We start from the raw sequence: 16,912 nt of genomic DNA, 5'->3' as shown, positions 1-16,912 counted from the left end.
TCCACTCTCTTGGAATCACATGGAAATGCCAGGATTTTTTGGAAAACAATCAAATGTATCGAAAACAGATAATCTGCCGGTTGAGCTTAACCGAAATGGGGAATATTTTTCAGATCCCCAAAAAATAGTTGACAATTTTAACCTTCATTTTTCTGAAGCTGGTAACCTTTTTGAGAATGTATTGGGAGTCACCCCTGCTCATGCAAATTCCTACACCCCTATCCAAACATTAAACGAATTTAGTTTCCAGCCAATCCACGAAAGTAATGTTCTGAACAACTGTCCTACCTCAAAGGGTCCTCCTCTACCGGAGCAGATAGTATTCCCGTCTTTGCTCTAATAACTGTTGGTCACTTAATATACAAACTTTATAGCCCATATTTTCAACCTGTCCATCAAAGAAGCATCAGTTCCTCTAGAATGGAAACATTCCTATGTTCGTCCACTTCACAAAGGGGGCCCTAAAGATGATCCAAATAACTACCGACCTATATAAATTTTGTCCCCGTTGATGAAATTTTTTGAAAAATTATTGAACTACCAAATTAGCAGTTCCTGTCCGCCAAGAATCTATTATATCTAAAACAATCTGGGTTCCGAAAAAATATAGCACATTTGCTGCATTAGACTCTCTGAATCACATTTACAGTCGCCTTGATAATAAGCAGTACTGCGCCTGTCTTTTTCTTGACTTGTCCAAAGCTTTTGATACAGTAGACCACAACACCCTGCTTAGTAAACTAGGTTGCCTCTGTTGTTCCGAAAACACAGTAAAACGGTTAAAAAATTACATATTTTTTCGCACCCAAACTGTATTCACAGATGGTTGGAGGTCAAACAGTATTAAGATAACAAAAGGGGTTCCACAGGGTTCCATCCTCGGGCCCCTTCTTGTTCTCGCTTTATATCAATGACTTGGGCACTGACCTGGATCATTCCAGGGTAAATCTTTTTGCAGATGACACGATACTAATTACTGCTGGCCGCTCTCCGGATGACGTGATTGCTAAGCTTCAGGGTGATTTCAACAAAATACAACATCAGCTAGTTGCTCTTCAACTAGTCCTAAATACCTCCAAAACCAAGGTGCTATGCTTCTCACCAGGACTAAAGCAGGAAGTTATTTTTCCCCAATTACAGTCCTTAAATAATGATCAAATAGAGCAAGTCAAGATCTATAAGCATCTTGGGGTCATCCTGGATTCAAAACTGAATTTTGAAGATCACATTGATTATATTGGTAAAAGACAAAAAAAATTGGTTTTCTGTATTGACACACTGCTTCCCCCCTATGTTCCCTTTGGAATTTATAAAAGCTACCATACTGCCTCTACTTGATTACTGTGACATCGTGTATAAATCAGCCCCAAGTACTGTACTGAAGAAGCTTGACTCAATTTATCACTCGGCCTTATGATTTGCATTGAACTGCCCATATAGGACTCACCACTGTGATCTCTACATTGGGTCAAACTTAACATCTTTGAATGGTCTACGGCTTGTGCACCATATCTTATTTACTCACGATGTACTTACAAAAAAATCCGCAGATTACCTGCTGCATCTCCTCTCTGTTTCAAAGAACAAATTTGACCTAATGTGTTTGCTCATTTACCAGCTTCACATTCCCTATTGCCGTACAAATACTGGAGGAATGGCCTTTGCTATTGATGCCCCCAGGGTCTGGAATGCTATTGCCAATAAACTGCAACTTGAATCACTACCTATGAGATCTTCACTCAAAACTGCTCTAGAGGAGTTGTACACCCCTAGCTGCCACTGCTATTCAGTGGCCTAAATTAAAATAAAATGTTTCACTCCGGATGACCGCTGCAAAGTATGATCTGTGTTTTGATTTAGTGTGCTGATCTTAAAGGTGCATTGAAACATTTTGATACTCCGACTGATGCTCCTGCTGTTGTAGAGTGACTCATGCAGCCAGCTATGGCTGCAGTGTTTGGTGGTACATGTTGTTTATGTCGTTTATTGTGGAAATTCGGTCACAGTTCCTATGATCACTGTTACATTGCTTTTATGGCTATATTTTGGTAATTTCGAAAAGTTTTTTGGTTTGGCCATGTTTGTTTGTTGTAGTACGGAGTTAGACTGATGGCCTTAATCTAAGTTGTCTTGTGGTTGCTGTTGTTTGACTTGCATCCCACTGGGATTTTTGCACACAGCGTTGGTGTACGGTGCTTTTTGTGGAATATTTTGCTTCTTTTCCTGGGTTTTCTGTTTGCACATAGTCACATAGTCACTTTAAGATGTTTTCTTGTTCATGTTTTTGTTTCATGTTTTAGTTTTTTGTTTGTTGCGGTTGCACCCGATTTAAGAGCCGAATGGCTCTCAGGGCTATACCAAATAAATGAAACTGAAAACTGAAAAAACTCTGTTGTAGCAGACGAATAGAAAATATGGCATCTGTGCAGGACCGCCCTGGCCTGAAACCACATTGGGGCTCCACAAGTCTCTCCTCAGCGTGCCTAGCAAGGCGATGTTGAATAATCCTTGCCAGGACCTTTCCCAGCACATTGAGGAGGGAGATGCCCCTGTAGTTGTTACAGTCTGTTCAGTCGCCCTTATTAAAGATGAGGACCACCAGGGCATCCTTCCAATCCTGCGGAACCCATCCAGTGGTCCAGACTGTTTATATGATATCATATAGGGCAGTCTGCACACAAACGCTACCCTCCCTCAGCATTTCTCTTGGGAGATCATCTCTGCCCGGCGTTTTTCCTTGTCTCAGACTCTAGATCGCCTTCTGTACTGGCCAGCACCACGACCAACCGCCTTTGTCTCCCCAGTGGCCGCCATGTTTACACACTGCAACAGGTACTAATTTGAGGCTGAGTCTACCTAGGGGAGGCCCAGGACCGGTTCAGATAATCGTCACTTGTGTTGGCCGTGAGCGTGAATCGAACCCGGATTGCCAGGTTCATAGCGCAGAGCGCTAACCGCTACACTATCGCTCCCCAAAAATGCACACACTCACACAGGCCAAAACGCATGCACACACACATACGCCCACACACGCACACAAACGCACACACACGCACATATGCACACTAACACACAAACACTGACATGCACACTCACATGCACACACAAAGAGAAAGATCCCCATACAAAAACAAAGCCTTTACAGATTGTAGGGGGAAGTGCTGTTAGCGAGCAATAATGAAGGCCGGTACAGCGCACTACAGGGTGGGTGGCCAGCACAACGCCGAGCCGTTTTTGTTACCCCAGTGGCGATGTTTTTTTTCCGCATCGCACCAGGTACTCATTTGAGGCCGAGTCAACCTATGGGAGGCCCAGAACTGGCATAGATAATGATCACCGGTGTTGTTGGGCCGTGAACGGGAATCGAACTTGGGTCGCTGTGGTTCGTAGTGCAGCACGCTAACCGCTGCGCCACCGTTCTCCACACACGCTCCCCACACGTGTGCGCACGTACGCTAGCCGCGTACAGATGGCAAATGAAAACCTAGTAGTAAATACGCAACGAGCAGAGGGTCAACCCAAAAGTGACGCGTCCTGCATAGGAAGCAGGCCCCAGCTCTCATTAAACAAACACGGCACGGCGCCGCCGCAGAGAGGACTCATGCGGCGGGCACGGCTACTGATCTAACAGAAAATATACGAGGGGTAATTATTCACTCGCGCCCCTGTGATTGATTCAGAATGCCTTCAAAGGTCTGCCATGGGGACAAAACGTTCCGCATTTTGATTATTTAATTGCGATACAATTTATATTGTTTTTTTAGCTGTTTTTTCTTGCTCCGACACGTATCAGAAGGAAATGAATGCATTTGCACGAATTAATAAATTGGCTGACCTTGGTGAAGAAAGGTGGCCTTACCACATGCCTGAGCCATATGGTCAGGCAATAGGGAGTGATGACACCGCTTCCACGACGCGGGTTGAAAGGTTGGCGAATCTTATCATCAGCCACGTCAACACCGGTAAAAGCAACACTGGCCACGGCAACTCCGGCAACGGTAACACCGCCAATAGCAACATGGCAATGGAGACACCGCCAAAAGCAACTCCGGCAACGTTAACACCGCAAATAGCAACAACGGCAACGGCACGATCACCATCGTTGTGTTCACCTTTGTCAGCATCGCCATTACGGATCGAAACACACGTGGATAACAGGATGAGTACACTGTCACAACTTTTTTTTGTTCCTGGGTAGTAAATGATATTTCCTAATTGCTTATGTCTCAAAAGTACAGAAAATAACTATTATTACCCACAAACTTTGCTTTTGTGAACAGGACCATGATATTTTGAAGTTTACCTATTTTCCAGAACATTCCAGATAGATTCAGTGCTGAGTAAACTTGGAGTAACTTCTACAACATTCTAGAACTTTCCGGTAATATAAATAATAGTCTAAATACAGGGGCCTTAAGCCAACCAGTTCAGTTTAGTTCCAGTTGCCTAAGTGGATACATATATGCATTTTTCTTAGATGGCATCAAGAGGCTGCAAGCATCCAGAAGATGCATTTTGCTATGTCTGCGGCCAATTTATTAAGACAAGAGCGAAAAAGTACTATGTGGAAGCCAAGATGTGTGAGGACTACAAGGCATATTTCGGCATGCCTGTCAGGGATCAAAACAAACCCTGGGCACCTCATTTCACCTGCGAGCAATGCAAAAACAACTCTGGAAGGTAAGATGGACAATTGTTGCTCGGTATTTTATGTTATAAAATTTGTTTAAAAAATGTAATTGAATACGTTTTTTCTTTTTCTTTCTTTTTTCAGGATGGTACAGAGGGGAAAAGAGAGCCATGAAGAATTTGGCGGGAACCCACTGACCACTCAAGCAACTGCTACTTCTGCATGGTGGACCCTTCCAAACGTCGGACTGGCAAGAATGCACCTGCTATCACGTATCCCGACCTTCCTTCATCCATCGCCATACTGCCATGAGCTCCCCGTACCCACTCCTCCGGAGAGAGAGCAGCTGTCTTTAGAAGAGAGCAGCAAGTCAGAGAGTGATGAAGACGTTGTAGATTCAGATGACAATTTCAGAAGTGGAGTTGAGGAGAGAAACCCATATTACCCCAACCAAAAATACCTCAACCACTTCATCAGAGATCTTGGTCTCACCAAGTCCAATGCCGAGCTTTTGACGTCTAGGCTCAAGCAGTGGAACTTGTTGGATAAACGTGTGCAAGTCGCAGATCAGAGGAAACGTCACCAATCTTTTCCAGCTTCTTCACCCGCCAAGATGGGCTCTGCTTCTGCCACAATGTGACCAGTCTGTTCGAGGCAATCGGAATGACCTGTAACCAAAATGAGTGGCGCCTCTTCATTAACAGCTCATCCAGGAGCCTCAAAGCCGTGCTGCTCCATAATGGTAACAAGTACCCGTCTCTTCCCCTGGCTCACTCGGTGCACATTAAAGATGATTACAAGAGCATCAAGACCTTGCTGGACGCCTTGAAGTATGATGAGTACGGTTGGGAGGTCATCGGAGACTTCAAAAGTGTGGCATTTTTGATGGGTCTCCAAGGCAGTTTAACCAAGTTTCCCTGCTATTTTTGCCTTTGGGATAGCAGGGACACCAAGGCGCACTACCACAGGCGGGAATAGCCACAGCGGATCGAGTTCTTTGTGGGGAGGAAAAACGTCAAGTGGGAACCCCTGGTGGACCCCCGGAAGGTGCTGATGCCACCACTGCACATCAAATTTGGCCTTATGAAACAATTTGTCGGAGCTGTAGATAAGGAGTCGGCAGCTTTCAAGTACCTTAAAGACTTCTTCCCTGAGCTGTCTGAGGCAAAGGTCACAGCCGGTGTCTTCGTCAGACCACAGATAAGGAAGAATTCCCCAAGAAGCTCACTAGTAAGGAGAAAGTGGCTTGGAACAGCTTTGTCGCAGTGGTTCGTGGCTTCCTGGGCAATAACAAGGTCGAAAACGATGTGGAGCTGGTTGAGACTGGTGAAGAACTACGGTACAATGAGCTGGAGGATGTCCTTCAAAGTCCATATCCTTGATGCTCATCTTGATAAATTCAAGGAGAACATGGGGGCATGCTCGGAGGAGTCAAGGTGAGCGCTTCCACCAGGATATACTGGACAGCATAACGAGAACATGATGGGATACTACATTTGAGGGCTAATTTGTGAAAGTGATTTACAGTATAATCGTAAATATCGAAAAACTACTCACTTCTAAATCTTTTGTAGTCATTTTTGTATTACTTTAGTATAAATACATGTTAATTTTGATTCATATGTTGTTTTTTCTGACTTAATGTGAACGAAAAGATAGAAATTCACCCGTTTCCTCGTTTAAAATAGGTACATTTCAAAATATCACTGTCCTGGTCACAAAAGCAAAGTTTGTGGGGAAAAATAACCATTTTATATACTTTTTAGGCATAAACAATTACACAATAACACCTACTACCCAGGAACAAAAATTGTATTACATAGTGGTATCATTAATTAATTCGCACATCCAAATGGCGCAGTTGTCTACGCATGGTGTGAAAGAAGTTCAACAAACATACAGACATACAAAAACCTCACTGAGTCTCAAGACTCTTTGTCAGGAAGGTCTTGGCAAATTTTCACAGCAGGGGGGTGGGCGATGCTGCTGCTGTGTGTAATGCCCAATTGGGTAACTTGCAGGCACATTTTTCAGCTTTGGGATGTTTACGGTGTGCTATTTTTGCTAAGCTGTGAAAGGAAAACCGTAGAATCCGGAAAGAAACCCACGGAGAACACTGGCGGATGGGGAGAGAGAACACACAAACACCGCACAGGGAGACCACTCCAGCCGGGTATCGTACCTCGGCCCCCACTTCTTACTGCGAGACGCGAGCGTCGCCACTGCTTTAATGTTACCCTGCCAGTGCTGAGTTTGGAGGGAAGCCGCACCCGCACCACACCGCACCGCACCAAACCGTACTGCACCACACCGTACCGAACCACATGGAAACCGCACCACGCCGAAGCGACGCCAACTCACCAATGCACACGAGGTCCATGAAGCCGTACATGCCGTAGCAGATCTGGAAGAGCATGTCCTGGCGCTGCCAGCGGGCCGAGGTGCTGAATGCTGACCACACGAGCCACAGGATGCTCGCCACAAGGAAGAGGCAGCCCAGGATGACCGCCGCTATCTGCACCTTCTCGATCATGGTCAGCGAGATGGCTTGCCACTGGCGGGGGGGAGGGAGCGGAAGAGGAGGGAGGATGATGTGACACCATTCAGCGGGCATCGTCTGCATGTTGGGGGCATCCCACCTCGCAGGAAACAACGCCGTTGCTCTCACGTCGGTTTGCCGCAACCTGTCCTGAATACGGGCAGGGCAGTGCGCATCACGGTCACTTGGCAGGCATGAATGTTGGTATGTACATTATGTACGTTGAACTTCTTTCGCACCATACGTGGCTAACCGCGCCAATCGGAGGTGCGGGGAAAGGACAACAAAATAAACACAAAAAGCAGCTCTAAATAAATTAGTTTGTTAATGTAGATGGTTTAAAAGGACACGGCTCTCGGTGGCTTCCTCAGCGGGCATCACCGTCACTCCCGCTGCCAGGGATTTATTTGACTCCTCCGGGCCGCACCGGAGATCCCGGGGATCCTACACGACCCATGGGGGTGACCTCTGGCCACGCCAGCCCAGCGATTCCCCGGCCGGCTGTGAACCCGGCATCCACCTCCGCACCGCACGGCTATCGACGACCATGGCTTCTCTTTCATATGTCCGGGAATTATGTTGCGTCGCATCCTCTACCCAGAGCCGCTGTACAGTGTTGGCATTGGAGGCTTGGTTTGGCTCGCACGTTCACTCGGGGAGCTCAGGCTCGTGTGCGCGGCACGCAGTCGGCAAACTGGAGCCGCGACGGTCGAGAGAGCACACGAGCAGCCCGACGCGTTAAAGTGATGAGAGATAAAGTGATGAGAGATAAAGTGATGAGAGATAAAGTGATGAAAGATAAAGTGATGAGCGATAAAGTGAGAAAAGATAAAGTGATGAGATAAAATGTTGAGAGATAAAGTGATTGAGAGATAAAGTGATGAGGGATAAATCGATGGGCGATAAAGTGATTGAGAGGTAAAGTGATTATTCGAGACAGGTTTTGTGTACCTCGCTGCGTGTATATTTATTTTGCACACGCAACAAAGGCAAAGATTCCCCGTATGGCCTTAAAATAATTTTGGGGCAAGTGCTGGGAGCGAGCAGCACCTATGAAGGCCGACAAGGCACACAAGGGCGTGGGTGGCCAGCACCATGCCCGGCCGGATACTCATTTGAGGCTGAGTCGACCTAGGGGAGGCCCAGAACCAGTTGAAATAATAGTCACTGGTGCTGGCCATGAGCTGCAATCGAACTCGGGTTGCAGGGTTCGTAGCGCAGAGTGCTAACCGCTACACACACACACATCCACACACACAACATCCACACACATAATTCATGGTCAAAACATTGAACAAAGACAGAATATCCCTAGGTTCAGATTTGTTCATTTGTACTTCAGTCTATTTACGTCTGAGACTTATTCCACGACATGTGCAGGATATGATGAAGAGAAACAAGTATGCTTAGATATATGCCTGTCATAAGGTTGGCTCAAATTTGACCTTGGTCTCAATACAAAGTACGGTGTGAATGGAAGCGGCTGTCTAGCCACGATGTCACCATGGGCTCGAGTCACCATTCATCCAATTACTTGTCTGTGATCACTCGGACGGTTTATCACACTATGTCAGAAAATAAAAGTTTTGCTGGCTGGCTGGCTCGCTCGCGTGAGGGTGAGGTGACCGCGCCTAGCTTAGCTAATTCATAAACTCCATCGTCAAACCCAAGAAACCGAAGACGTTCAATCAAATTGCACTGTTTAACGATCACAAGAACAAGAATTGGAAGAGGTGACAAAGTAGTTTTTTCTATTGCACCACCACCAATGTTTCGGAACAACCTTGTTTCCTCCCCTTAACATAGTAAATCTACCTTCAAAAAATACCTTGAAGCAGAAGATGAGTAGTGGCGGATACAACCACATTTTCCAACGTGATTTGTAATTTTGATCCTTGCTCGTGTATCGATAGTTCAATTTGAATGTGCAATTGTTTTTTTATTGAGGGAACGTGTGTGTTGCCCTGGTGTGGTCTGGGACTTTTGTTGTTGTTTTTGCTGCCTTGCTTCGAGCTTGCATTTAGTGTTGGAAAAATCGGTAGCAATTTATGTACTTTTGCAATTTGTACTTACATGCTTAGTGTATAACACGTAGGCTTTTGCGACCAATATTATTCATAATAAAGGTTTTTGGGTTAGATCGCATGAGTATAAATGTGATGTTAACCCGCCACCACCCGACACAGCCAATTAGTAAGGTTTGTCACGTAACCAAAACGTGCCAATTAGTTACTACCTCAAATTTTAAATGTTAAATTTTGACTTAAAACTTTCGTGACTGCAGGAATTCAGATTCTTAGGTTCTTTTGGTAAAGTCACGTAGATATCAGTAGATGACGATCGCTTGTGTTGTGATCGAAACGTCGTAGTTTTTATTTTATTTTCTTTACTTTTTTTTCTATCTACGTGACTTTACCGAAACAACCAAAGGATATTGTAAATGTTGTTGTGAATTTACTCTCCAACACACATCCGGTGTGTGCTGAACGAGTCACGAATTGGCACGTTTTGTTTACGTGACAAACCTTACTAATTGACTGTGTTGGGTGGTGGTGGGTTTAACGGGTGCTTCCGACGACACTGGACGACGACGCCTTGGGGGCGTTCTACGCCATTCCGCCGGAGGACCGCCAAACGCTTCCACAAGCTCTTGCCCAGATGGCGCGAATGTTTGACTCGCCATCTAATGTGCGACACAAGTTTGCTGCACGATGGCTGGGGGGGGGGGGGCGAGACACCCCTTGCCTTCCGCAGCGTGCTTCTGTCGCTGGCGCAGGTCGCATACCCAAAAATGGACAAGGACGGGTTGGACTCCTTGGTCCTGGAGCGCATGTTGGGGCTGGCCCAGGAACTGGACATCGTTTTGCCAGCCACAGAAGAGGACGACTCGTCGTCTTTAAAGGTCGCGCGGTTTCTTCAGGCGTACTTCAATTTCAAGCGGTGTGTGAGAGTGGCGGTATGCGCCAGACCCTCCAAGTTGGTGGAATCGCCCAAAGCCATTGATCCTTCTCAAGCTTTCGCTTCGCTCGACGGCAACAGGTGGAGGAAGGCAGAGCGGAAAGAAGATCGAAACTTGAGGAAGGCGACTGGCCTTCGCCTGAAAAGCACTCCCATTGTCTGCTTCAAATGCGGCCTGCCAGGACACATTTCGACAGGATGCCGGGCCAACCGAGGGAGACTCTCCATGGTGCCGTCATCCTCCCCCCGGCCATATTCGAATCTGCTGGGTCCCCAGGCGAGTCGCATCACACCACACACTCGGCCCTTGCAGTCACCTCACGCATCGTATTCGGGCGCTGAGTAGCGTTCGCGTGTTGGACAGTCCTGTTGGGTCGTTAAATTAGAGTATCGAGGTTTGGTGGGTGACGGGTTGCCACGGCGGCCTGGTTAGTGGTCGGCGTTGGGCCACCATATTGTTGCTGCGTCGGCGGGTTCGTCTGCCATCATTGGAACCATACAGGGGGTAGAGGTGCGGATGCTCATTGACACCGGAGCATCCTCAAGATCCTTGTGGATCAGGGGTGCATCGTGTTGCCATCGGCCGCCGAATGGCGTTTTTGTCCTCCCCGACGCGCTGGTGCACAGCAAACGCCACAGCACAAGTGCTGGTGTTACAAACTGTTACAATTCCCCCAGGTGCTCAAATGCTTGTGCCCTTGTGGCTGCACAAGCAGCTCGATTGGGAAGCTACCATGGGAGGAATCCTCTTAACCCCTTTGAACAAGGTAGTCTGGGGCCTTACAATAGTGGGAGCCCAGTTTAAAACACTGGTCTGGAATCCACTATAATACAGTCAGGTACTGTCCTTGCTCATGCGTCAGCAGCATGTTGCGCGGAAACAGGTGCTGAACCTGTCAGAGTTGCGGTGGCTGTGGAGTGGGGAGAGAGTTGGGATGAGTCATGCATGAACTCGCTCTGCTCTGAGAGCCCTGATTTGTCTCACTCACAGAGGTCCGAGTTGCGTGCACTTCTTCGGGATTTCTCGGATAGTTTTAGTAAGGTGAAGTTCGACATCAGCCGCACGATGCTGTTGCATCACCATATTGATATGGGGAATGACGCCCCCATTCGGCAAAACCTGTAAAGGTTGAGCCCGAGAGAGAAGGATCACGTTCAACAGGCAGTCGACGAGATGTTGGCGACGGATATAATTTCCCCATCAAATAGTCCATGGGGGGCTCCCATTGTCCTTGTTAAGAAACAGGACGGAACTTTGAGGTTTTGTGTGGATTTCCGAAAACTTAATAAGGTGTCCGTGGCGGATGCTTTCCCGATCCCACGGATGGATGATTCCCTGGATGCCCTATCAGGGGCGCGGTTTTTATCAACCCTTGAGATACTATCGGGATTCTGGCAGTTGCCGTTGGATAAATGTTCGAAACCAACGACGGCGTTCGCACTACTCAAGGGTTGCTTGAATATAACCGCCTTCCTATGGGGCTCCATTCGTATCCAACACTGTTCCAGAGACTCATGGAGTTGGTTTTGGCGGGACTCCAAATGGGACTCATGTCTGTTTTACCTGGACAACGTCATTGTGTTTGCAATTACGTTTGAGAAACACTTTCAACGGTTGCGGGTGGGTTTTGTTAAAATGCGGGAAGCTAATCTGAAATTTAAACCACAAAAATGCCACCTCCTACAAAAATAGGATCAATACCTGGGCCACATTGTGGGCGAATCGGGGATAGCTATGGACCCTGACAAAATGGCGTGCGTGCACACATGGCCAACCCCCAAGACAGTGGGTGAAGTACGTAGTTTCGTAGGGTTCGCCTCTTATTACTGCCGGTTCGTGCCCAGGTTCGCAACAATGGCAAAACTGCTCCATATTCTCATGGCGAAAGGCCAAAAATGTCGATGGGAGAAGGAGGAGGAGGAGGCACCTCCCCTCCGATACCCTGATTTTTCATTGCCTTTCATCCTGGACATGGACGCCAGTGACACTGGGATTGGCGCCGTGTTGTCTCAGGTTGTGGAAGGGGTGGAGAATGTTGTGGCATATGGGCGTCGTGTATTGTCACCCAGCAGAGCAGCGCTACTTCGTGACACGTCATGAATTGTTGGCTATCGTGTATTTTATGCAAAATTACCATCCGTACCTCTATGGCAGAGAGTTTGTGGTACATACGGATCACGCTACTGCCACAGAGAACCAATGTGCTTGTCTCATGGGTAGGGGGCGGTGTAGACCCATGGTGCTGGGACGGGCGGGGTAGACCCAATGAGACGGGGGTCACCCTTGGTTGTTGTGGTAACAATGGACGTTCCAACCACCGGTACTGCTGATGCGTGCGACAGCACTCTCGGTCTCACGCACACCGAATGGGGGCGACTCCAAGCGGGGCACGCCTCCTTACTTAAACTGAGACGCTGGGTCAAAAACATTGATGGAGGGGAGGACCAATGAGCGCTGTCCTTTGTGATCCTTAAAAGGGGTCTTTTGATGCAATGGGATGGTAAAATGCAACGATATAACATTGTGGTGCCCACCGTTCTGTGGGGCAAGGTTATATAGACTACGCATGAGCGATTGGTGCACTTGGGCGTCCGGAAGACATTGTTGACTCTCTGACTTAATTTCTTTTGGCCCGGCATGGCAGACGATGTTTATAATGTTTTGAAGGGATACACTGAATGTGCTCGCCGAAAACCCCCACTGAGGAAGGGCTGTCCACCATTGAAATCGATTACGGTATCCCATCTGAACGAACTCATCGCGCTCGATGTGCTCGGGCTGTTCCCTACAATGCCGCAGGGAAATACATATTTATTGGTGGGGGTGGAATACCTCTCGTGCTGGCCGATGGCCTGTCAAGTGCCAGACCAGTTGCCATGACGATCGCGGACGCATTCCTTCATGGCTATGTGTTGGATAAGGGAGCTCCAGAACGCCTCCTTACCGACCAAGGCAAACATTTTTCTTCTAAACTATTGAAGGAGGTATGGGATTTGTTTGGCACCAAAAAGGTTTGAACTTTGCCCTATCACCCTCAGATTGATGGGATCGTGGAACGTGTGCACAGAACTCTGATATCGATGTTATGTCAGCAAGTCGATGAGGCCCAGTGCGACTGGGACTTGCATGTTCCAGGTGTTCTCGCGGCCTATAGATCGGCCCCGGATGCTTCCACCTGGTTCTCTCCATGTTTTCTTATGTATGGGAGGGAGCAAGATCCCCCTATTGATATTCTGTTGAACTCGGAGCCAAGCAATAAGAGGATGCCAAATCCCATGCGCCTCACCCTGAAATGGTTGTCCGAAGTGCGGGAGGCTTCCTGAGGAAATTCGGCCTTGCAGCAGGCGGCCAATGAACGGCTTGTGGGGCTCCGGGAGTTGGCAACTAAATGGACGCTGGGTGATACGGCTTGGCTTCACTGCCCCCAAGTCCCGGTGGGTACGTCCCTGAATTGTATAAACCATGGAGGGGCTCAGTCGAAGTTGTGGAGGTTGGAAGCCCACAGTGTGTGTGGATTAAGTTCGACCGCAGGTGCTGGTTTGTTCATTCGTCGCGAGTCACGTAGGTAAAACATTAAAATTAATAAAAGTCATGTTTCTGATCGTGTCCGCGAGCACAAGTTAGATCTGAAACACGGCAGAACTGATTCTTCGGCCGTTGCCGATCATTGCTACAACTCGGTGGGCTCTCATGAAATTGTCTTTTCCGAGACCAAGGTTCTCTGCAAACCTCCTGGCTACCATCAAAGGTTTGTACACGAGGCCATACAAATATACAACACAGACATAATTTCAACCGTGATGATGCGTATAAACTTAGTAATCATTGAAAAGATGTTATCAACCACGCAAAAAAGACTTAATTACACATTTTTGGACCATCTTATCTGACAGGCACTATTTTACTTTACTTTACCGAGTGTTAACATCCCCAGTGTTTAACAGTACTCTCTTCATTGTTCAGCCAGCACTGGTATAAACATGGCATTTTCGTTCTTTTCTATCATGTGTATCAACAGGTGATTGTACACACACATGTCCACGTACACTTACACCCCAAACTCTCTTTTGGCCTCCCCTCCCCCTCTCTGTCCAATGCGTTGGCGTGTGCAGCAGTAGTTGCTTGCGCACAACCACGTCCACGCCGCCGCCCTCGTGTACCACGTCGTCCATTCTTTTGGCCCCGCCCCCCCTCGCCCTCCCGATGCGTTCTACGTGGCACTTCGTGTCGTCTTTGCGCCCCGCCCCCCTCCCCCCCGATACGTTCCATTCATTGGCTACCACATTCTGATGAGCTCCCCCCCCCCCCTCTCCTCCCCCCCTCAACTTGCTTTTAAGGGATTACATCTTGAATCATTGCCTCACTTGATGCAGCAAATCTGGCTGTGACGGTCCCACCTGATCACGGAGACTTGTGTTGCCTCCGAAACGTCGTGATTTTTATTTTTATTTTACTTTTATTAATTTTAATGTTTTACCTATGTGACTTTACCGAAAACACCTAAGAATATGAATCCTTGCAGTCACGAAAGCTTCAAATCTAGGACGTTACTGGCCTGACCTGGTTTATTTAGTTACCCTGTTGGGGTCTAGTTAACTGTCGTTGTGCGTTATGTAGTTACCCTGTTGGGGTTATAGAATAAACGTGTTGCCTCCAAGGTAAAGTGTGTGTCTCCGTTGAATACACTACATATACATATACCACACCTCCGATTATCACGGTTGGCTACGTATGGTGCGAAAAAAGTTCAACATACATACGTACGTCAAACAACTTGTGCTACCCGAACTAAATGCCGTTGCTTGTCAGGATGTCAATTCTCGCAAGTGTCCAGATGTTCACGCAGCGCTCACTGTTGATGAGGCCAGGATACCCATGGCCATCGAGGGTTATGTGGCAGCGTTATGCGACGCATAGGGGCCTAGTCGGCCACAAGGAGGACCCGAATCAACAGATTAACAAGCAAAGAAAATGAATTTAAAAAAAACGTATTGATTAAAAAAATAACCTGCGGTCTACCATGGCCTAAGCCCATTTAACGCATCTGGCTATCGTATCAACAGAGCAGCATGAAGTTGCGCGATCCACCCCCTTTTAGGTAATCCTAGGATGATGGGGCATGAAAGCATGATGCACAATAACCTTAATTGTTTAGAGTATTTGGCTGCTATTAATTTCCACATGATAAGCCACTGCATTGAGCTATCATTCGTGGCCAGGTCGCTACTGTTTAACAATGATGGACCCGGTTTGAAATCACTATATTTCTGCAACCACGAACCGCCCATGAATGAAACTCTTACCACTTGAAAGGGCAGGGCATAGAGTTTCAAATTATTACTGCTAGATGCCTCTCCCAGCACACAAACAGCCCCTAGCCTCAGTCATTTGCAAGATGGTGACCCCGCAACACAAGGCGTTTTGCGTTCTGCAATTTCAGCAAGACAATCCGTAATTGCGGTGCAGCGTGCGTTTCAACGGCGTTTTGGCATTTACCAATGTCAAAGAGCATTCGTCGTTGGTACCGATAATTTGAGGAAACAGGCTGTTTATGTAAGGGGAAGAGCACAGGGCGACCACGCACCTCAGATGAAAACGTTAGAAGAGAGGCGTTTGGGACTAATTCAACTATCGTCTCGATGTTGTCCATACAGCAGGTGGAGAGAATATAGAGCATTTATAAAATGGTTAGTAAAACTTGATAACTCATTAACCCGTTTGTAACTTTTTGTGTAATTGTAGCATGCTGCCATCGTGAAATACACTGCTTTGAAATTGGGTTCATCCTTTTTGAAACACCCTGTATATAGTAGGCCTTACCTGGTTAAATGAAAGTATTTTTTCGTAGTTTAAATCTAATTTATTAATAGTGTCACTAAAATATATATATATTTTAGTCTAACATATTATTGTATAGGGGGTTAAAAAAATCCTTAGTAGCTTTCTCAGTAAAAGTGATTTGGGAGAAAGGAGGGGGGCCCACGATGGTGTCGTCACCTGTCGTGCACAGCTTCCCCCCCCCTATAGTAACAGGGACACCGTAACGCGACGTCGCGCTCTGTCAGGCATCTCGACATTACGCAGTCTCCGTCGCTCACCCACTTCCTCTCCGCACTCAAAACTAAGTGATCGTAACCCCTAGCTCGCCCCACGACCCCTCAATCTCCCCCTCATAACCTCTCCCATCGTTACTGTTCCCTCTTGATATTCTCATTACACGGCTTTTACTCGTTCACCCCATTCATTAAATCCATTCATCATCATAATCGTCATAATTTACTGTCATCAATTTCACTTTCACCGAATTCTCGCATCATCACAGATTCGCTCACATTGCGTCCTCTCATCAATTTCATTCACCTCATCTCCACCATTACATTAACACGCGTTGTTGTATTGTTGTTAATTATTTGTAAAGCGCCTTGGTTAAGGCGCTATGTATGAATTCCTTTACAGAGAATATTCTTCAGTGGTGGCATTCGACGAGGAGCAACCCAACCCCCCCCCCCCCACCTCTCACGCTACCAATTGAAAAACAAAGCAGGGCAAGGCGCGACATCGCGTGTGGACCCTAAAACAACGCATCAAATTTCCTCTTCACAGTTTACAATTAAAGCAACAACAAAACAACCGCTACAGCCATTAGGGCATAATGTCACATTAAAAATCCTAAATGCATTCAAGTTACGATAATATAGGATCCGGTTTAATGGTAGGAATAAAATTCAATCTCTACTACTTTAAGGGTTTATGAGAAACACAAATTGAACAAAAATTCCTGTTA

At 46.9% G+C, this 16,912-nt stretch overlaps 1 protein-coding gene across 1 annotated transcript in view; it reads right to left on the bottom strand.

The window, feature by feature from the left end:
* The window catches only part of LOC133358313 (E3 ubiquitin-protein ligase MARCHF11-like), a 207,084-nt gene that overhangs the window by 55,573 nt on the left and 134,599 nt on the right, over positions 1-16,912 (bottom strand). The window contains exon 3 of the mRNA XM_061576567.1: positions 6,992-7,184. Coding sequence (XP_061432551.1) covers positions 6,992-7,184 — 193 coding nt within the window. The remainder of the gene's footprint in view (positions 1-6,991; positions 7,185-16,912) is intronic.

Source organism: Lethenteron reissneri, chromosome 61 (genome assembly GCF_015708825.2).
Source record: "Lethenteron reissneri isolate LAM-NWPU_2019-01 chromosome 61, ASM1570882v1, whole genome shotgun sequence".
Taxonomy (NCBI): Eukaryota; Metazoa; Chordata; class Hyperoartia; order Petromyzontiformes; family Petromyzontidae; genus Lethenteron; species Lethenteron reissneri.
The sequence above is the reverse complement of the archived record's forward strand: the minus strand, read 5'-3'. Positions and strand labels throughout refer to the sequence as shown.